At 42.9% G+C, this 21,478-nt stretch overlaps 1 protein-coding gene across 1 annotated transcript in view; it reads right to left on the bottom strand.

Annotated features, from left to right (window-relative positions):
* Positions 1-317: 317 nt before the first annotated feature.
* Positions 318-21,478, bottom strand: part of LOC125806735 (serine-rich adhesin for platelets-like) — a gene marked incomplete at its 3' end in the record, with an annotated part of 59,580 nt that continues 38,419 nt past the window's right edge. The window contains exons 5-8 of the mRNA XM_049486353.1: positions 2,936-3,351; positions 2,769-2,856; positions 2,481-2,715; positions 318-2,339 (exon numbers count right to left, since the gene is read on the bottom strand). Of these exons, the coding sequence (XP_049342310.1) occupies positions 318-2,339; positions 2,481-2,715; positions 2,769-2,856; positions 2,936-3,351 (2,761 nt within the window). The remainder of the gene's footprint in view (positions 2,340-2,480; positions 2,716-2,768; positions 2,857-2,935; positions 3,352-21,478) is intronic.

The raw sequence follows: 21,478 nt of genomic DNA, 5'->3' as shown, positions 1-21,478 counted from the left end.
GAGCTGGAGCTGAGGCTGGAGCAGCGGGAGCTTAAGCAGCGGGAGCTGCTGGCGCTGGAGCTTAAGCAGCGGGAGCTGCTGGCGCTGGAGCTTAAGCAGCGGGAGCTGCTGGCGCTGGAGCTTAAGCAGCGGGAGCTGCTGGCGCTGGAGCTTAAGCAGCGGGAGCTGCTGGCGCTGGAGCTTAAGCAGCGGGAGCTGCTGGCGCTGGAGCTTAAGCAGCGGGAGCTGCTGGCGCTGGAGCTTAAGCAGCGGGAGCTGCTGGCGCTGGAGCTTAAGCAGCGGGAGCTGCTGGCGCTGGAGCTTAAGCAGCGGGAGCTGCTGGCGCTGGAGCTTAAGCAGCGGGAGCTGCTGGCGCTGGAGCTGAAGCTGGGGCAGCTGCTGGCGCTGGAGCTGAAGCTGGGGCAGCTGCTGGCGCTGGAGCTGAAGCTGGGGCAGCTGCTGGCGCTGGAGCTTAAGCAGCGGGAGCTGCTGGCGCTGGAGCTGAAGCTGGGGCAGCAGGTGCTGGAGCTGGGGCAGCAGGAGCTGGAGCTGGGGCAGCAGGTGCTGGAGCTGGAGCTGGGGCAGCAGGTGCTGAAGCAGCGGGAGCTGCTGGTGCTGGAGCTGAAGCAGCGGGAGCTGCTGGTGCTGGAGCTGGAGCTGAAGCAGCGGGAGCTGCTGGTGCTGGAGCTGGAGCTGAAGCAGCGGGAGCTGCTGGTGCTGGAGCTGGAGCTGAAGCAGCGGGAGCTGCTGGTGCTGGAGCTGGAGCTGGGGCAGCAGGTGCTGGAGCTGGGGCAGCAGGTGCTGGAGCTGGAGCTGGGGCAGCAGGTGCTGGAGCTGGAGCTGGGGCAGCAGGTGCTGGAGCTGGAGCTGGGGCAGCAGGTGCTGGAGCTGGAGCTGGGGCAGCAGGTGCTGGAGCTGGAGCTGGGGCAGCAGGTGCTGGGGCAGCAGGTGCTGGAGCTGGAGCTGGGGCAGCAGGTGCTGGAGCTGGAGCTGGGGCAGCAGGTGCTGGAGCAGCAGGTGCTGGAGCTGGAGCTGGGGCAGCAGGTGCTGGAGCTGGGGCAGCAGGTGCTGGAGCTGGGGCAGCAGGTGCTGGAGCTGGAGCTGGGGCAGCTGGAGCAGCGGGAGCTGCTGGTGCTGGAGCTGCAGCAGCGGGAGCTGCTGGTGCTGGAGCTGGAGCAGCGGGAGCTGCTGGTGCTGGAGCTGGAGCAGCGGGAGCTGCTGGTGCTGGAGCTGGAGCAGCGGGAGCTGCTGGTGCTGGAGCTGGAGCAGCGGGAGCTGCTGGTGCTGGAGCTGGAGCAGCGGGAGCTGCTGGTGCTGGAGCTGGAGCAGCGGGAGCTGCTGGTGCTGGAGCTGGAGCAGCTGGGGCAGCAGGTGCTGGAGCTGGAGCTGGGGCAGCAGGTGCTGGAGCTGGAGCTGGGGCAGCAGGTGCTGGAGCTGGGGCAGCTGGAGCTGCTGGTGCTGGAGCTGGGGCAGCAGGTGCTGGAGCTGGAGCTGGGGCAGCGGGAGCTGCTGGTGCTGGAGCTGGAGCAGCGGGAGCTGCTGGTGCTGGAGCTGGAGCAGCGGGAGCTGCTGGTGCTGGAGCTGGAGCAGCGGGAGCTGCTGGTGCTGGAGCTGGGGCAGCGGGAGCTGCTGGTGCTGGAGCTGGAGCAGCGGGAGCTGCTGGTGCTGGAGCTGGAGCAGCGGGAGCTGCTGGTGCTGGAGCTGGAGCAGCGGGAGCTGCTGGTGCTGGAGCTGGAGCAGCGGGAGCTGCTGGTGCTGGAGCTGCAGCAGCGGGAGGTGCTGGAGCTGGAGCAGCGGGAGCTGCTGGTGCTGGAGCAGCGGGAGCTGCTGGTGCTGGAGCTGGAGCTGCAGCAGCGGGAGGTGCTGGAGCTGGAGCAGCGGGAGCTGCTGGTGCTGGAGCTGGAGCAGCGGGAGCTGCTGGTGCTGGAGCTGGAGCAGCGGGAGCTGCTGGAGCTGGAGCAGCGGGAGCTGCTGGTGCTGGAGCTGAAGCAGCGGGAGCTGCTGGTGCTGGAGCTGAAGCAGCAGGTGCTGGAGCTGGAGCTGGGGCAGCAGGTGCTGGAGCTGGGGCAGCAGGTGCTGGAGCTGGAGCTGGGGCAGCAGGTGCTGGAGCTGGGGCAGCAGGTGCTGGAGCTGGGGCAGCAGGTGCTGGAGCTGGAGCTGGGGCAGCAGGTGCTGGAGCTGGGGCAGCAGGTGCTGGAGCTGGAGCTGGGGCAGCAGGTGCTGGAGCTGGGGCAGCAGGTGCTGGAGCTGGGGCAGCAGGTGCTGGAGCTGGGGCAGCAGGTGCTGGAGCTGGAGCTGGGGCAGCAGGTGCTGGAGCTGGAGCTGGGGCAGCAGGTGCTGGAGCTGGAGCTGGGGCAGCAGGTGCTGGAGCTGGAGCTGGGGCAGCAGGTGCTGGAGCTGGAGCTGGGGCAGCAGGTGCTGGAGCTGGAGCTGGGGCAGCAGGTGCTGGAGCTGGAGCTGGGGCAGCAGGTGCTGGAGCTGGAGCTGGGGCAGCAGGTGCTGGAGCTGGAGCTGGGGCAGCAGGTGCTGGAGCTGGAGCTGGGGCAGCAGGTGCTGGAGCTGGAGCTGGGGCAGCAGGTGCTGGAGCTGGAGCTGGGGCAGCAGGTGCTGGAGCTGGAGCTGGGGCAGCAGGTGCTGGAGCTGGAGCTGGGGCAGCAGGTGCTGGAGCTGGAGCTGGGGCAGCAGGTGCTGGAGCTGGGGCAGCAGGTGCTGGAGCTGGGGCAGCAGGTGCTGGAGCTGGGGCAGCTGGGGCAGCAGGTGCTGGAGCTGAGGCTGAGGCAGCAGGTGCTGGAGCTGAGGCTGAGGCAGCAGGTGCTGGAGCTGAGGCAGCAGGTGCTGGAGCTGAGGCTGGAGCAGCGGAAGCTGATGGTGCTTGAGCTGGAGCTGAGGCTGGAGCAGCGGAAGCTGCTGGTGCTTGAGCTGGAGCTGAGGCTGGAGCAGCGGAAGCTGCTGGTGCTTGAGCTGGAGCTGAGGCTGGAGCAGCGGAAGCTGCTGGTGCTTGAGCTGGAGCTGAGGCTGGAGCAGCGGAAGCTGCTGGTGCTTGAGCTGGAGCTGAGGCTGGAGCAGCGGAAGCTGCTGGTGCTTGAGCTGGAGCAGCGGAAGCTGCTGGTGCTTGAGCTGGAGCTGAGGCTGGAGCAGCGGAAGCTGCTGGTGCTTGAGCTGGAGCTGAGGCTGGAGCAGCGGAAGCTGCTGGTGCTTGAGCTGGAGCTGAGGCTGGAGCAGCGGAAGCTGCTGGTGCTTGAGCTGGAGCAGCGGAAGCTGCTGGTGCTTGAGCTGGAGCTGAGGCTGGAGCAGCGGAAGCTGCTGGTTCTTGAGCTGGAGCTGAGGCTGGAGCAGCGGAAGCTGCTGGTGCTTGAGCTGGAGCAGCGGAAGCTGCTGGTGCTTGAGCTGGAGCTGGCTGTAGAGCTCGGGCAGCGGCGGGTGCAGCTTGGGCAGGCTCGGAGGGTTCCAACCCGAGGAAAGGCGCTGGGAGCGGAATATCTCCTCGGATTTGCTCGGCGAGGAGCCGGAGAAATTCAAGGTCCGCCTTCCGAGTAGCATGCCACTGTGCTACGTCCATATTTAGGTTGAGTCTTATGTCACAAATGAGGATGGAGGGATGGACGTAAGTGCACAATATTATTTATTTAAACAAACTAGATAAAAAAAAACAGAAAACAAAACACGGGTAACGCAAAAAAAAAACAAGATAAGGATATAAATCTAACTAAGACAAAGACTAGAAAAACTGAGGAAACATGAAACTCTAAATATAACTCTAAACATAAAATAACCTGAGAACACAAAGATTACAACCTGAACAAACTTGGAACACTTACATACAGAGGACAAGGATACAAAAGACTCAACCCTGAACGCTCAAACAGAGGGGCTTAAATACATGAGGAGAGTGAGGAACACCTGGGCTTGGATAACGAGGGGGCGGGGTTACAAATCACTAATGACAGGGTGGGGCTAGGGCGGAGACAGGACCAAAACACAACAGTAGCACATGGCTGGGAAACATGACAGGAAAACAGAGGGGCAGGAGCACAATAGACCAGGAGAGGGAGACACAACGAGACAGACACGGGCTAAACTGTGACAAGTGTAATATATTAAGAAGTTTAGTATAATATATTAAGAAGTTTAGTGTAATATATTAAGAAGTTTAGTATAATATATTAAGAAGTTTAGTATAATATATTAAGAAGTTTAGTATAATATATTAAGAAGTTTAGTATAATATATTAAGAAGTTTAGTGTAATATATTAAGAAGTTTAGTATAATATATTAAGAAGTTTAGTATAATATATTAAGAAGCTTAGTATAATATATTAAGAAGTTTAGTATAATATATTAAGAAGTTTAGTGTAATATATTAAGAAGTTTAGTATAATATATTAAGAAGTTTAGTATAATATATTAAGAAGTTTAGTGTAATATATTAAGAAGCTTAGTTGGGAGATTTTGGGAGCTTGAGTTCTCTTGAGTCTCTGTATGGATCATCTTTATACTAGACTACATATATCTGTCATGTTCTTGCTGGAGTGTTGCGTGACGTGTGCAGGTGTGATGAATCCCGTATAAACCAATAGGGTGTCAGAATGGTATATATTTATACTTCTCCTCCAACCACAATTAGATTTATTCTATCTGGAGAGATTTATCTGGATAGGGGGGTTTATTTTGAACAATGAGAAGCCAAAATAAAAACAAGCTGAAATAAATTAAGAGTAACAAGGTTATTTTTAGTTAAGTATAGATAATCAAAATTTTTACTTACAGTTTTTCTTGATCAATAACACACAAACACTGGTTCTTGAGACACAATAACCAAAACATGTAGCGTAGGCACCAACCCCCTGAATCAGTTCTGCTACAGTCTGACAGTCCTCAGGGGCCGATGCTGTTGGATTTTTTTTCCTTCCCTTTTTTTCTAAGACACCGGCCCACAATTTAGAGTGGGCTGCCCACTGGCCCATCTTCAATAAAGAAAGTGGACTGAACCAATCAGGATATAGCACTAAAATGGCCCCACCCTCTCTCTGCGTGATCCACTGTAACTCACGCTACGTTTAGTGTTGAGCGGGTATGTTAAAGGAGAGGCAGTATGGAGAAACAGAAGCATCAGAAAGTGGGTGTGGAGAAATTACGCGTGAAGAAATGGAAGAGTCACACTGTAGCTGCTACAAAATGTGTAACAATCACAGACATGTTCGCTGCTGTTTATTAAGAATAGCTGCACACAGCGCTGCAAGACAAACGTGGACAAGTAGAGAAGCTCACGTGCGCCCAGAGCTGCGTGATTATAACATTCTAACTGGTGCAACTTTTTTAGACAATTTGATTTTTTACTTACAATTTTTCATTATAGTTTAATTTAATTTTGTTTTTACGTTTTCTCCTCCAATTGAGTTAGTTTTAATTATTAGTTTTATTAAGAGTGGGTTTGCTATCACATCAGATAGCTTATTCTGAGAAACACACAAACAAACTGTTATGCTCCTCCCCTTTTGTCTAGGGGTGAGGAGAGTAACAATAATGCATGTGATGGAGGAGGAAGTGGGAGGACAACAATTGGTGGTAAAAAAAAAGGATATTTATTACAAAAGGCAAAAGTATAAATACAGAAATACAAAAGATAAAGAGACAAATGAATAAACTGAAGATAAAGAGAATACAGCAATTAAATATGTTGATAACAAAACTAGAAGGTGTATCTTAAAGAGAAAATAAATCAACAGAAACTGTAATGTCTAAAGGGTGGACTAAAGGATTGTGCCAACAAAAAGAAAATAACAAAACCAAATTAAACTGCCTAACCAAAAAACTAAACTAACCAAAATACAAAAGTAGCACCCACCCCTAACCTAGTGTGTCTAAACAAAAGTGCTCCTGCATGTGTGTAAATGTAGGGCGCCACTCTTACCTGTCCACACAGTAGACAAACAGAAGTGAGGTAGAGTAATTAGTGTGCTCAAACAATGTGAGTTGTTACCAAAGTTTAGATTTAAAAGCTAGAGTGTAGATTTAAGTAAACATAGGATCAGAATCAATTAACTAGGGATGGACGGTTTGACATCGAGGCTTCGAAGCTTGTGTCACTTTTCCGACACGTGCTGACTCAGTGTACCGGAGCTTGTCGCTACTATCACGTGACTATGACGTTTGAAGCTTCGAACGCGTCAATGAACCACCGGAAATGGGCGGGACTGGTTCAAGGGTTTAGGCTACCCCATGTCTCACTGACTACCTAATAACACAGTAAAGCTCTTGATGGCCCGTTTGTGTTGTACAGTATCATTATTGATCTTGTAAACAGTATGGAATCTTTCACCACCTCTACCTCAACCAAGCGTTCCACTGCTTGGAAACATTTTGAGGAAATAGCGAGGAATAGAGTAAGCACTAAATGTATTAAAATGTTATGTTATTTAACAATAACACAACAATATGGTGTGTGAAGAAAATATTTATATTTTAAAGGAGCGGACTCAGCTCTATTCCTAGGAGTTAGCATATAATAAAACACCTCCTTAATGCTGAGACATCTTCGTGCATGGCAGCACCTTAGCACCCCATTCCTTCATTATATGGTATTTTCAAATTAAATAGTTGTTAAAATGTCCAGATATTTTAACATAAATTCAATGTAAACATTGCAGAAGTTTTAATAAGCATTTGTGAATCATTAAATAAACATGTGACCTTTATTTTATTTTATTTTTTGTAAAAAAAAAGGCCTAATGTACATCTGCATGAGACATTCAGTTGTTTTAGAAATTTGAGTCTACATTCAAAGGTTTTTCTTTGTCTTTTATATTGAACATTATATGTTCAAATCTATGTGTCACCACACACAATTGTTCAAATGCCAGGGTCACTATACACTGGCAAAATATTTCTTCTAATCATATTAAAAAACATATTAATTGTGTTTTTTTAATAATGACAACAACTATTTATTGCATCACTTTAATAATAAAACATAGTTAACAGTGGATCAGAAGGGATATTGAGTGAGCAGTACATCTCACAGGATTCATTTGCTTTGAGGTAAAATGCAGGCTGTAATAATTTATTTTAGCCACCAGATGTCACTCTTTCTGAAGCTTCAATGCCTCGAATCTTTTTCGGCACAATCAGGAAGAAGCTTCAAAAGCTTCAGTGAGGCTTCATCCGCCCATCACTAGCCCTGCGGCTCCTCTCAGGCTCCTCTTACGCTGTAAGGCCCGCCTCTTCCTGTCTCAGTGCAGAGTGTGATTGGCAGATGCAGCCAAGCTGGAGGAGGATCTTCATTGGTGCTCAGCCAATCACCTTTCTCCATTAACGTAACCTTACACAGAGCGAGAGAGAGAGAGAGAGAGAGAGAGAGAGAGAGAGAGAGAGAGGGGGAGCAAAAAGAAAAACAAAGCACACGTGCACTCGTTGCACATAACCCAAACTCAAAAACTCAATAAACTTTACAGGTTTCACTAATTTTCACCATGAGCAGTTAGTTACCTTTTTTCTTTTAATTACTGTTTTTATTAGTTTCAGTTAACAAAAAAATTATTTTTACTTTCAGTTTTCGTTATTCTGTTCGTTTTCATTAACAAAAATTCTTTGCTACTTAGCTATATTGTAATTATCACACCATAGCTTTATATAAAATAAAAATATCATAAAAAAACAGGTGCCTATGTCACAGACTATTTTCTGGAGTCCGACCCGCCCGAGGAAAGTGGTGGGAAATCTCTCCCCGACCCTTTAACCTTAAGTATTAGAAGTGAGCTGTTTTATCAGAGAAATTCAGAAAGTACATATTAGAGGTGATTTGAATAAAAAGGATAAAAAATCAATTGAACTACACAGAGCAGAGAAAAATAGTGGAGTTAACATCAGACACTAAACTTCTTATATTTAATATGTTGATACATTATGCTATTATGTAACCCCACATACATAAATTACAAGTCGTTGTGCTCCACTAATTATGAGGGGCCGGTCTAAACCGAAAATACCAGACCAATTATTTTATCCCAGTCCAGCCCTGCCTCAGAGAGACCTGTTGTATTTCACAAAGAACAAGAAAAAGTGGATTTTAGCGGAAGGAGATTTTGGGAGTACTAATCCTTAGTTGCAGTGTTGTGTACCTAACTCTATGTTTCTTTCTATTTCAAACTAATCTGGATATTTGTCTGCCCTATTCAATCCACTTACTCACAGCTATACAGATTTCCCCTGGTAAAGTTTGGAAAAGAAAGGCAGTCTGGGTAAAATATTAACTTTAATGGTTTCAGTGCGAGAACTCAAGTCTAAAGGAATTATGGATCAATTTGACAAGTCATTATAATTTTGGAAACTATTAGGGGTTCATTTGTTTTATTTGATGCTTCCCGTTCAAGACCAAATAGTTGTCTGGTGTTAGACGTTGGCGCATTTCCAAATGCAAGAACCTTTGTTTTTTTAAGGTTCAATTTATAGCTGAATAAGAACCAAATGTATTCAGGAGTTCAAGCAAAGCTGAAAGAGAGGTTTCTGGGTCCTTAAGGTGCATCAGTACATCATCTGCAAAGAGTGCCATCTTGTGGTCCTCTCCTGCAATACTGATACCCCTCATATCAGAAGATTCTCGTATTGGCTGAGCTAACGGCTCCATAAAGATTAAAGACCTTAAACATCTGCTTGAATGTTAAAAAAACATGTAAATATCAGTTAAAGCATAGTAATGGCAAGTTCAAAATAATAATGAACTGTAAAACTATAAAAATACAGTTTATAGTCACCTATATGACCATCATTTTTAACAGTAAAGAAATAAAATGGATCATAGAAACCTATGCCACTTGAACTTGAAAATGTTTTATGGGGTGGTCTGAACAAATTAAGTGGAATAATAATTTATATATATATATATATATATATATATATATATATATATATATATATATATATATATATATATATATATATATATATATATATATATATACAGTGCCCTCCATAATTATTGGCACCCCTGGTTAAGATGTGTTCTTTAGCTTCTCATAAATTGAGTTTTGTTCAAAATAATATAGGACCACGATGGAAAAAAAGAGTAAAATACAACCTTTAACTCAAGTGAATTTATTCAGTAGGAAAAAAATCCCACATTAGGAAATAATTATTTAACATCAAATCATGTGTGCCACAATTATTAGCACCCCTGATGTTAATACTTTGTACAACCCCCTTTTGCCAACAAAACAGCACCTAATCTTCTCCTGTAATGTTTCACAAGATGGGAGAATACAGAAAGAGGGATCTTTGACCATTCCTCTTTGCACATTCTCTCTAAATCATCCAACGACCTGGGTCCTCTCCTCTGCACTCTCCTCTTCAGCTCACCCCACAGGTTTTCAATGGGGTTGAGGTCTGGGGACTGAGATGGCCGTGGGAGGAGCTTGATTCTGTGTGCGGTGAACCATTTCTGTGTAGATTTGGCCACATGTTTAGGGTCATTATCTTGCTGAAAGACCCAGTGACGACCCATCTTCAGCTTTCGGGCAGAAGCCACCAGATTTTGTTTTAAAATGTCCTGGTATTTTAGAGCATTCATGATGCCATGCACCCTAACAAGGTTCCCAGGGCCTTTAGAAGAGAAACAGGCCCACAGCATCACTGATCCCCCGCCGTATTTCACAGTGGGCATGAGGTGCTTTTCTGCATACTCAGCTCTTGTGTTACGCCAGACCCACTTAGAGCATTTGTTGCCAAAAAGCTCTATCTTTGTTTCATCTGACCAAAGCACACGGTCCCAGTTGAAGTCATAGTACCGCTTAGCAAACTCCAAACATTTGCATTTATGATTGTGAGTGAGAAATGGTTTCTTCCGTGCATGCCTCCCAAACAGCTTGTTGGCATGTAGATAGCGCCTGATGGTTGTTTTGGAGACTTTGTGACCCCAAGAAGCTACCATTTGTTGCAATTCTGTAACAGTGAGCTTTGGAGAACTTTTTATTTCTCTTATCATCCTCCTCACTGTGCGTGGTGGCGAAATAAACTTGCGTCCTCGTCCAGGCTTGTTTACCACTGTTCCAGTTGTTTTAAACTTCTTAATAATTCCTCTGACAGTAGATATGGACAGGTGTAGGCGAGTAGCGATTTTCTTGTAGCCATTGCCTGACTTGTGAAGGTCAACACACATCTGCCTCACTTGAATGGTATGTTCCTTTGTCTTTCCCATGTTGAAGATAAATGGCCCCTGTGTCACGTCATATTTATACCCCAGGGAAACAGGAAGCTGTGAATTACTAATTAAATGTTCCTACATACTCTGATCAACTTCGTAAACTACTGTAGAAGTGACAGAAATACTTTTATTAAATTTATTTCCTAAGAATTGTTAGGGGTGCCAATAATTGTGGAACAGGTGATTTTATGAAGAATAATTATTTCTTAGTCAGGGATTTTATTTCCCCCTTAAAATTTACTTGAGTTAAAGGTTGGACTTTACTTTTTTCCCATCGTGGTCCTATATTATTTTGAACAAAACTCAATTTATGAGAAGCTAAAGAACACATCTTAACCAGGGGTGCCAATAATTATGGAGGGCACTGTATATTAATTAATAATAATTAATTTATGATTTGTTGTACTTTTTTAAATCAAATAATTAAAAGTAACTATGTAACTTTTACTCAGTAAATTTTAAATTGAGTACTTTTTTACTTTTACTCGAGTAGATTTTTAGATGGTACTTTTACTTTTACTTGAGTAGAATTTTATCAAACAAAAGGTACTTTTACAAACTGGATTCCAAAAAAGTTGGGACACTGAACAAATTGTGAATAAAAACTGAATGCAATGGTGTGGAGATGGCAAATGTCAATATTTTATTCGTAATAGAACATAGATGACAGATCAAAAGTTTAATCTGAGAGAATGTTGAATCAAAATTTCACAGTGTAAACAAATCCCCAAAAAGTTGGGATAAGTAGCAATAAGTGGCTGGAAAAAGGAAATTGAGCACATAACGAAGAGCTGGAAAACCAATTAACACTAATTAGGTCAATTGACAACATGATTGGGTATGAAAAGAGCTTCTCAGAGTGTCAGTGTCTCTCAGAAGCCAAGATGGAAAGAGGGTCACCAATTCCCCCATTGTTGTTCAGGAAGATGCAGCAATACCAGAATGGTGTTACCCAGCGTAAAATAGCACAGTTATCATCATCAACCGTGCAGAACATTATCAATGATCTTGATCTTAAACGTCACTGCACCTTAAACAGGAATGCCACTGGCAAGGAAATAACAGAATGGGCTCAGAAATACTTCCAGAAAGTGACAGTGTCAGTGAACACAATGCACCGTGCCATCTGCCGTTTCCAGCCAGCCTGCAGTCCAGATCTTTCATCTATAGAGAACATTTGGAGCATCATAAAGAGGAAGGTGTGATGATTGAACAGTTAGAGGCCTGTATTAGACATGAATGGGAGAGCATTCCTATTTCTAAACTTGAGAAACTCGTCTCCTCTGTCCCCAGACGTCTGTTGAGTGTTGTAAGAAGAAGGGGGGATGCCACACAGTGGTGAAAAGTTGTGAGAATTTTTTGGGATTTGTTGACGTCATGAAATTTTGAAAAAACATATTTTTCTCTTGAATTAATACATTCTCTCAGTTTAAACTGATCTGTAATATGTGTTTTATTCTGAATAAAATATTGACATTTGCCATCTCCACATCATTGCATTCAGTTTTTATTCACAATTTGTTCTGTGTCCCAACATTTTGCAATCCGGTTTGTACTTAATTACAATTTTTCAGTAATTTTCCTCCTCTGGTCGTTCAGCCCGATGTCATTCTTCAGCCTCCTTCCCTCCTGTTTGTTAGTAGACCTCTCTCTGTTTTCACCTCACTCGTCCTTTTCAGTTTTCCTGAGTTTGAGTTTGTTGAATTTTTAAGTGTAGTGAGGGTTTATCTTTGAGTTAGACGAGGAGCTCACCGCTCACCCTGCTACTCTTATCATGTCCAACCAGAAGTTCCCATCTTCATTTCTTACATATTTCAGGTTCTTCTTCCCTTAAGTTTTTAATTATATTGAACACATGATCAGTTGGATCTTAATCAACATTACTTAAGCAATAGAACACGAGAGGGAGTGTGTTATCACGAATAACATCACGCCTGCGATTCGGTCGTAGATCATCACAGCTGTGATGTTAATTGTGATAACACACAATCTCGAGTGTTTTATTGCTTTTATACAACAGCTGCGGGCGAGCGTGCCGCGGCTGAGCGCTAGCCTGTGCTAAGCTAACGCTGCTGCGTGTGTCCTGTGTGTATACGCCGTTAATCAGCAACGCATCAGCGGAGTGATGCAAGTTTAGTGTGAGAAGGTCGTGATGTTATCACAAATATCAGCACGGCTAGAACACTTCTCAACCAATCAGATTGTGAGGTTGGAACTAACTGTTGTATAAAACAGAAATCAATAATACTAATTAAAACAAATCTTATAATTGATTGATTTGTATTCAGATTTACACTCTCAGCTCTTACAGCACACTCTGCTGCTCTGCTCATTATGGTTGTAATATCACATATTCTAAGGGAATTCACAATATCTATAAAAATATTGTTTATTATGACATTTGAAAATGTTTAGTTAAGAATCCTGATTTTTTTCTACTAGTCAGAGATTTTTAACTGTTTTCTAGTCTTAAAGTCACAACAGATACAAACACAGAAAAATACATGTCCAAAGACACAAAACCCCATTCCTACTAAAACCTGAAATTCAGCAGCACTGCAGCTTTATAATACATTACAGCAGCAGAGATCCACTGACTGTTTCTAGATTATTCAGTTTAATTTAAATCTTCATGATATAAAGGTCATGCAGACAGTAGCAGTATAGCAGCATTTAGCTAGTCTTGTATCTCTGATTCAGAATTCTGTATCTTTCTTTCTGTATCTTTGTTATTTAGATACTAGAATTAGACTTTTTATTAAAATGAAAATGTGTTTGATAAAAATGTGACTTTTTAGAAAATAAAGGAAAAATATCATCAATAATCATTTAAGTGTACAAAAGAGGAAAAGAGAGAGAGAGAGAGAGAGAGAGAGAGAGAGAGAGAGAGAGAGAGAGAGAGAGAGAGAGAGAGAGAGAGTGAGAGAGAGAGTGTTTCTGATGTGTTTTTCTCTTTTCCAGTTTGGAAGACTGTAATCTCACAGAGGAAAGCTGTGTAGATCTGATCTTAGTTCTCCAATCAGAGAACTCTAAACTGATAGAGCTGAACCTGAGTCAGAATAGAGAACTGAAAGATTCAGGAGTGAAGATTCTCTGGTACGGACTGAAGCATAAAAACTGTAAACTGCAGAAATTGAGGTAAGATTATAATTTTATCAGTCGATTCCAATCAAACACACACACTCACAAACACACACACACACACTCTTACGTGCATGCACTCTCACACGTGCACTCACTCACGCATGCACTTTCACACGCATGCACACTGTCACGTGCACCCACACTCTCACACATTTCTTTATTTTCTATTATCTATTGCAGATCTCCTGCATGTGGTTGGAGTGATTTATAGAGGCGGTTCTGAGTATTTTCTCTGGTGATGTTTTATCTAGTCTCTAATGCAGCATCTTCATTTCTTACATATTTCAGATTCTTGTTCCCTTAAGTTTTATAATCATATTGAATGAAAGCTCAGTTGGATCTAAATCAATATTACCACAGAAAACAATAATATAAATATAATAAATCTTAGACTCTATTGTTTTGTATTCAGATCAGCACTCTAAGCTCTTACAGCACACTCTACTGACCTGGAGTATGTTTCCCAAAAGCTTCGTAACTAGGACTGTCAACGTTAAAGTGTTAACACACACCGTTAATTTGGAATCAGTAACGTGTTATTATTGTTTAATGCAAGTTAATGAAGACACCAAGTCTGTTGTCTGGCGGAGTGATTGAACAGCGGCACTCTTGCAGTGTTCAGCAGTAACACTCCAGTTCAGACTTCCAGCTCCAACCTGCTCAGAGATTTCTATCTCTGCCTCACTCTCTCTCTCTTTCTCTCTCTCTCTCTCTCTCTGCCTTTGTCTCTCTCTCTCTCTCTCTCTCTCTCTCTCTCTCTCTCTCTGTCTTTCTGCCTCTCTCTCTCTCTCTGCCTCTCTCTCTCTCTCTGTCTTTCTGCCTCTCTCTCTCTGCCTCACTCTCAAGGGCGTAGGAGCGGGCTTGATATTGGGGGGGACACATTTGCCAATATGAACCCAAGCCCACCCAATAGTTTCATAGAACAACATTTGTGGAAATTACTTTTAATTAAAAGTAAATTATTATTATAAGGTGATTTTACAACCTAAACATGTTACTCCACATTACAGCTACTGTTGTTAGAAAAATTATGCAAGCAATGTCTGAGTTATCACCTAATATTTAAAATAATATAACAGATTATTATTGTTATTGTTATTATTATTATTATTATTATTATTATTATTATTATTATTATTATTATGTATTGGCATGTCAATTCTGTTGTATATTTACATTTTCTCCTGCACTTTTATTTTTTTCTACTGAGAGCTCTTCTTAAGATGGTGTCCTTTTATGTAAAAGAATGTAACTTTACGTTTCATAGAGACTTTTATAAACGTCAGGATATGTGGTCTTACTGTGAACTACAAATGAACAGAAGTCACGTTACAGCAGTATTTCTCAACCCTGTTCTTACATATTCTACTGCATATTAAAACTGTTCTGCATATTCTAGAGCTTCCTCTGGGGGATATACATGATTAATTTAGGCTCCATAGGGGGCTAAAGGATTTTAACAGGTAAACTCAGTAAATGACTGTTTATTAGCTGATCAGCTGGATCAGGTGGAAAACACTAGTTTAGGGCAGTGATCAGGGTTAAGAAACTGCTTTAAACTACCAACTTAAAGTACTGTACGAAATTCTGGCGATCATCTACATCCAGCTTCTAGATAACTAGTTAGTTAAATCAATTTTCGTTCATTATAGCTCACAGTAAGTCCTGTAATCCTAAATGAATAAACAGTTTGAAAATTAAAGTGATTAGCTGATCGGGTACAGGGAAACATTACATATATATTTTATTTTTTTCCTTTAACCCTGACTCCCAATCTAGCTAATTCCAAAGATAAGCTAACACACTTACACAGCTGCAGTTTATTAATCACAGTGGGTTTAATCTGTGTGTTTTGATTCAGAGACGTGTATTTTTAACCAGCTATCAGAAACATATCATCACAGTTTACGTGGTTAGCCTACCGTTACCTTTCTTTTAGTAAAATCTCAGTATATCCAGATCTGTTTTAAAATCAGCTGAAGCTGCTGCAGCCCGATCCCGCTGCTAAATCTCACAGCGAGGGGGCGGGGCCTCCCCAACAGCAAACTGCCTCTGCTCCGCGCGCCGCAAAACCAGCAAGCTGATTGGCTGTTTCTACTGAGAGGCGTGACTTAATACCTGAACCGGCTCCGTGATTGGTCCGGTCTGTCTCCTCATTAATAGTACAGCTGACCTGAGCGAACTGATATCATTTTTGGGGGGGACAAATCCACCTGTTTCTAATATTGGGTGGGACATGTCCCACCCATCCCCCCCGGTTCCTACGCCTATGCTCACTCTCTCTCTCTGTCTCTCTCTCTGCCTCTCTCTCTCTCTGCCTCTCTCTCTCTTTTTCTCTTTCTGCCTCTGCCTCTCTCTCTCTGCCTCTCTCTCTCTCTTTCTTTTTCTCTCTCTGCCTCCTCACTCTCTCTCTCTCTCTCTCTCTCTCTCTCTGCCTGATTAATCACATGCAGTTAATCACAGAATTTTGTTGTGATTAATCAGATACATTTTGAAATCGATTGACACCACTATTCACGCTAAGAGCTTCGTTAACTTGTACTTAAGATTGATCATTAATTAAAGAGTGTTTCCTAAACCCGTGCGTAATTATAGTACTACGTAAACTCTCTCGTAAATTAACGAGTAACCCGACCCAGTCGTTATTCTGAAAGAACTACTAAGGTACTATATTATATTATATTACATTATATAACATTATATCATTATTCCAACTTTGTCTGTAGCTTTTAGTGTAAGTGGGCATCTTTGAATTGACCAATTAAACCCACAAATAAATAATTAAAATCCAGATTAGTGACTTATACCCAATTCCCACCAGAGAGGGCTTTACTGCACAACACAATATATTTCCCTGCTATGATCCCTAAAATCCCTGGTACTGAAGATGCAGTGCACGGGACGCCTGCGGTGTCTTTAATCACACCTACACGTAAGAAGGGGAAGCTCAATTTTGCCCTGCATCTTAAAATGTGTCGGTTTATTTATATGTAAATTCTACCCTCCCTGAGATGGTTTCATCAAGAGGCCAACAGTACATTTTATTTGTTACAGCACTTCCAGTCAGCCAGCTCACTTTATCATACCAGAACAGCTGAAAATACTGTTACTTTTCCCCACCTTTTACACCAAATTAATGTGAGCAGTTGATCTGCTGTTTAAGTTTTTCTTCGTAAGGAGGACTATTAAATGACTTCGCCAAAATCCGGTCCACAACATTAAAACTGGCTGACATTATGTGCAGCTTGCTACCTAGCTAAGGACTGGCGTGAGGCTAGTGTGAAGTGTGTCCGTCTGTGAGTGCTTTGTGACGGTGGAGGGGCTCAGCAGCTCCCGCTGGACAGTTAGATTATATTTCCTTCAGCATTTTGAACTTAGTTTAGTTGGTTATTTTCCGATTTCATATCTATTTTTCTGGTTTTATTAAATGCTGTTATTAGCTTATTAGCTTCTAGCTTGTTGCTGCCTTCTATGTTATTTAGCATACAGAACTTCTTACTGGTCTTTTAAATGAATGTTGATTTATTCATTTAATAGCTGTATCTAACTATTTTAAACTAGACAGACACTGTGTGATTTTTTAACCGGGTGTGGAGAGCTGATCCGCATGTTTGAATGGTTTGTCCTGTAGGAAAATGCAGGTGATTTATCTGCTGACACTGTTGTCTGACTGGCAAGCTGAGAGACAGAACGTCATGCAGCCTGTAAGCAGTAGAAGAAGCACCAAATCCCTGCGAGCCGCGCACCCATTAATCCACCTGCGGAGCTTTAAACACACGGATGAGCTCGCGTTCATGCTCGGGTTCAGGCAGACAATCTAAACTCTAGTATGCAGAACTATATTATTATTGTTATTATTTTTCCATTATTTTAATTAGCAGGATACTTTGATTTTTATGTCTCTGCCCGGACACGACCCGGCCCGAGGAAAGTGATGGAAAATCTCGGGTCGAGTCCAGGCTCCAGAAAATAGTCTGTGATGTAGTCATCTGTTTTTTAATACTATTTTTATTTTATATAAAGCTATGGCATGCTAATCACCATATAACTAAATAACGAAGTATTATTGTTAACGGAAGCAAATGAAATAACCAAAACTGAAAGTGAAAGTTCTCCTTAACTGAAATTAATAAAAACGGTAATTAAAAGAAAAAACTAAAACAAACTGAAATTACAGATTGAATACCCTTATTTTCATGTTTGATAATTTATTTATAAGCGCTGCAGCAGTTTAACAGCGGGTGGTGTTGTGCCGTTTCTGCTCCCGAAGAGGAGCCGATGTTCTGTGGGGGTCAGATTTCGGCAGTGCGCTGCAGCGCCTCGAACTAGCCGCGAAATAACGACAGAAAACCCTGAGTAAACTGCAGAATTCTGTATGGGATTAGAATATGAGTGTGAAGGAGATAAAAACCCTGTTTTGTAGAGAAACAGGAGATGAGGAATATTTGAGAAGCAGCTGTAACTTTACCTGTGAGTAACTCATACACCAGAACCCCCCACGCTGCAGGATAAACTGATAAATCTGATCATTTTGGTGGTTGGTTGGTTGTTGGGGTTTTATTGCCACTCCAGCACAAATGTGGTTATTTGTGGTGATAATTTCGGTTAAAATTAGTGAAACCTGTAGAGTTTATTGAGTTTTTGCTGTATGATCTCCTCAGTGAGAATCCCCAACCCATAACCAATCAGTGAGCACCAACTGCTTATCCCTCCCACTGCTCTTTCATTGTGGATGCGCAGAATGTCTTAAATGTCCTGTTTTTTAAAGTACAGATTTGGCACGTCAGGTGGTTAATATACCGTCACCATTTTACAATACCGTCACCATATTTAAATACCGTGGTATACCGAAATACCATCATACCGCCCAACCCTAGACGCATATGGAACTATCTAGTTGTCACGGAATGACCCAGGCAGGGAGACGAGGAGACGGACGCAAGTGCAGGTAAAGGCGAAAATAAATAATTTATTAAATAAATAACAAAGATAAACAAAAGAAACAAGGAACGAGTAACATGAAACAAAGAAACACAAATAACCAAAATAAACAATGAAACAAAATAACATCAACCTAAACAAACAAGAGATACTAGAAATAAACTAACAGGGCTAGGGAAATATATACAAGGGAAAAACATAGAAACTAAACACAAAGCAGGGTATATACAGGGAGCTAGGGAACAGAGAAAAACACAGAGCAAGGAACTAGGGAGCGAGGAATGAAAAAAGCATAACTAGGAGCAACAAAACAACAGAGGAAGGTGCAAAGACTGACGAGGGACAAGTGGCAAAGGGGATCTAAGAAACAGGAAACACACTAGAATAGGAAACACCTGGGGAAGGGGCGGAGCTACAATTGCTAACTATCTTTTTTACGATGACACTCAAAAGCCTTCCATCCATATTTTGTCAGTTTCTTGATCTGTTTACGATCAACATTGCGTGCAGCAGCCACCACAGCCTCCCAGACACTGTCCAGAGAGGTGTACTGTTTTCCCTCCCTATGGATCTCACATTTTATGAGGGACCACAGGTTCTCTATGGGGTTCAAATCAGGTGGCATTATTTTTTCTTCTTTTAGACCTTTACTGGCCAGCCACGCTGTGGAGTATTTGGATGCGTGTGATGGAGCATCGTCCTGCATGAAAATCATGTTTTTCTTGAACAATACCGACGTCTTCCTGTACCACCGCTTAAAGAAGGTGTCTTCCAGAAACTTGCAGTAGGTCTGGGAGTTGAGCTTCACTCCATACTCAATCCGAAAAGGTCCCACAAGTTCATCTTTGATGATACCAACCCATACCAGTACCCCACCTCCACCTTGCTGCCGCCTGAGTCGGATTGGAGCTCTCTGCCCTTTTCTGATCCAGCCTCGGGCCCATCCATCTGGCCACGCTCATTTCATCAGTCCATAAAACCATGGAAAAATCAGTCTTGAGATATTTCTTGGCCCAGTCTTGACGTTTTATCTTATGTTTCTTGTTTAAAGGTGGTTGTTTTTTAGCTTTCCTTACCTTGCCATGTTCCTGAGTATTGCACACCTTGTGCTTTTTGATACTCCAGTAATGTTGCATCTCTGAAACATGGCAAAACTGGTGACAAATAGCATCTTGGCAGCTTCACGCTTGATTTTCCTCAATTCATGGGCAGTTATTTTGCGCCTTTTTTCCCCAACATGCTTATTGCGACACTGTTGGCTATTTGCCATGAAACACTTGATTGTTTGGTGATCAAACGTTTGGCCACTTCAAGACTGCTGCGTTCCTCTGCAAGGCATCTCACAATTTTTGACTTTTCAGAGTCAGTCAAATCTCTCTTCGGACCCATTTTGCCAAAGGAAAGGAAGTTGCCTAATAACTAAGCACACCTTATATAGGGTGTTGATGTCATTAGACCAAACCCTTTCTAATTACAGAGATGCACATCACCTGATTTACTTAATGGGTAGATGGCTTTCAAGCCTATACAGCTTGGAGTAGGACAACATGTATAAAAGGTTGATGTGATCAAAATACTCATTTGCCTAATAATTCTGCACACAGTGTATATCCTCCTGAGACCCGGACTTTTGCTGGGTGTAAACGTTTAATTTCTCCAAGCTATTTGGGATTATTAGGACCAAAAAAGTAAACTTTGTCTTTGTACAGGAAGCCACTAATAAAATGGGACAATAGTTTCGTTTATATATATATATATATATATATATATATATATATATATATATATATATATATATATATATATAGTTTTTTGTATTGTCACGTCCTATTATTGCCAAACATTTGTCAAAAATGCACGCCATATGATGCTAGATTAATTCCATGTTTCTGTCTGGACTCAATGATATTGATTACCACTCATTCGTTTTTTGGGGAAAATGGTGAATAAATACTGCATATTTGGCAGTGTTGAATCAATGTTTGTGGTTCCATTGAGTGCGCTGTTTCAGGGGAGGAGACAACAAAGATGTTTTTAAACTTGTTCGTTAATTTTCGCTTTACGAAGTTTTTTGGGAAACACTTGCAGAACTAGCTCGTTCTTTACTCACGTCATTCGTTCATTATTTGCTAAGACTGATCGTTTTGGGGAAACCCACCGCTGCTTAACAAAAGTATTTACATTCATTACTCTGTAGGGAGAAGTACAGATACTTGGGTTTAAAATACTTCTGTAGAAGCTAAAGGATCAACTCAAGCTTTTTACTCAAGAAAAAGTGTAAAAGTACTGATTTCAAAACTACTTAAAGTATAATAGTAAAAGTTGCTCAAGTTCTCTATCAAGGGTTTAATATGTATATTCTTTCATCCTTTAATGAGCTGTTGTGACTGAAAATAACTTTCCCCTTAGGATTCAGCATCCCAATGTACAGTAGAGCTAAGCTCTCCTTTATCATTGATTTAGAAAAAACAGAGACTGTAAAAAAAGATGGACGCCGTGTCTCCGTTCCCATTCATTCAATGAAAATGAAGCCAAAATCTTCCGCCATGTTGGCGATCCTGACACCAGATTCTGCGCAGTAGAGACCAGAGGAGGGAGAAAAACTGTGGATAGCAACCTACTCATTTAAATAACCCCGCCCCTGAGGGCTGCCTCGCGGTCACAGACTGCAGAGCGGGGCGGAGCGAAGCTGACGGTCTGTTATTGGTCCCGCCCATAACCAGCCCTTTTACAATAACCACACCTTGAATAGAGCTGAATAACGTTTTAAAAAACGAATTCTGTGGGGATATACAAATATGACAATATAAGCAGAGGTTACACTAGCTGCTGCATTTAAATAAAGGGGGTAGAATTACAGTATAATTGAAAAAAGCGTGATTGAAAGTTGTCTGTTTTGCCATTGAAACCTATGGGGATGGGTGGAGTTACACAGCTATCTGAAGCCGAACAGCAGGGGGCAACCGACCTGTGGTGGCTTCACTTTTGAGAGACGATGCTCTGTCCAGCTATATACAGTCTATGAGAAAAACTGTTTAATTTCATCCTTCATCTGTTTAATGATAATAAGGTTATTTAAAATTCTATATTCAGTCACCAAACTTAATTTCTGGAAAGTGTATTCAGTTGTAGTTTAAGATATAGAGCTGGTATATCTGGTGGTCCTCTTTTACATGCATAAAGAAGTCATTCAATTTTAAATAGGCTTCATGTAGAAC

The sequence above is a fragment of the Astyanax mexicanus genome, chromosome 13 (assembly GCF_023375975.1).
Source record: "Astyanax mexicanus isolate ESR-SI-001 chromosome 13, AstMex3_surface, whole genome shotgun sequence".
Taxonomy (NCBI): domain Eukaryota; kingdom Metazoa; phylum Chordata; class Actinopteri; order Characiformes; family Acestrorhamphidae; genus Astyanax; species Astyanax mexicanus.
The sequence above is the reverse complement of the archived record's forward strand: the minus strand, read 5'-3'. Positions and strand labels throughout refer to the sequence as shown.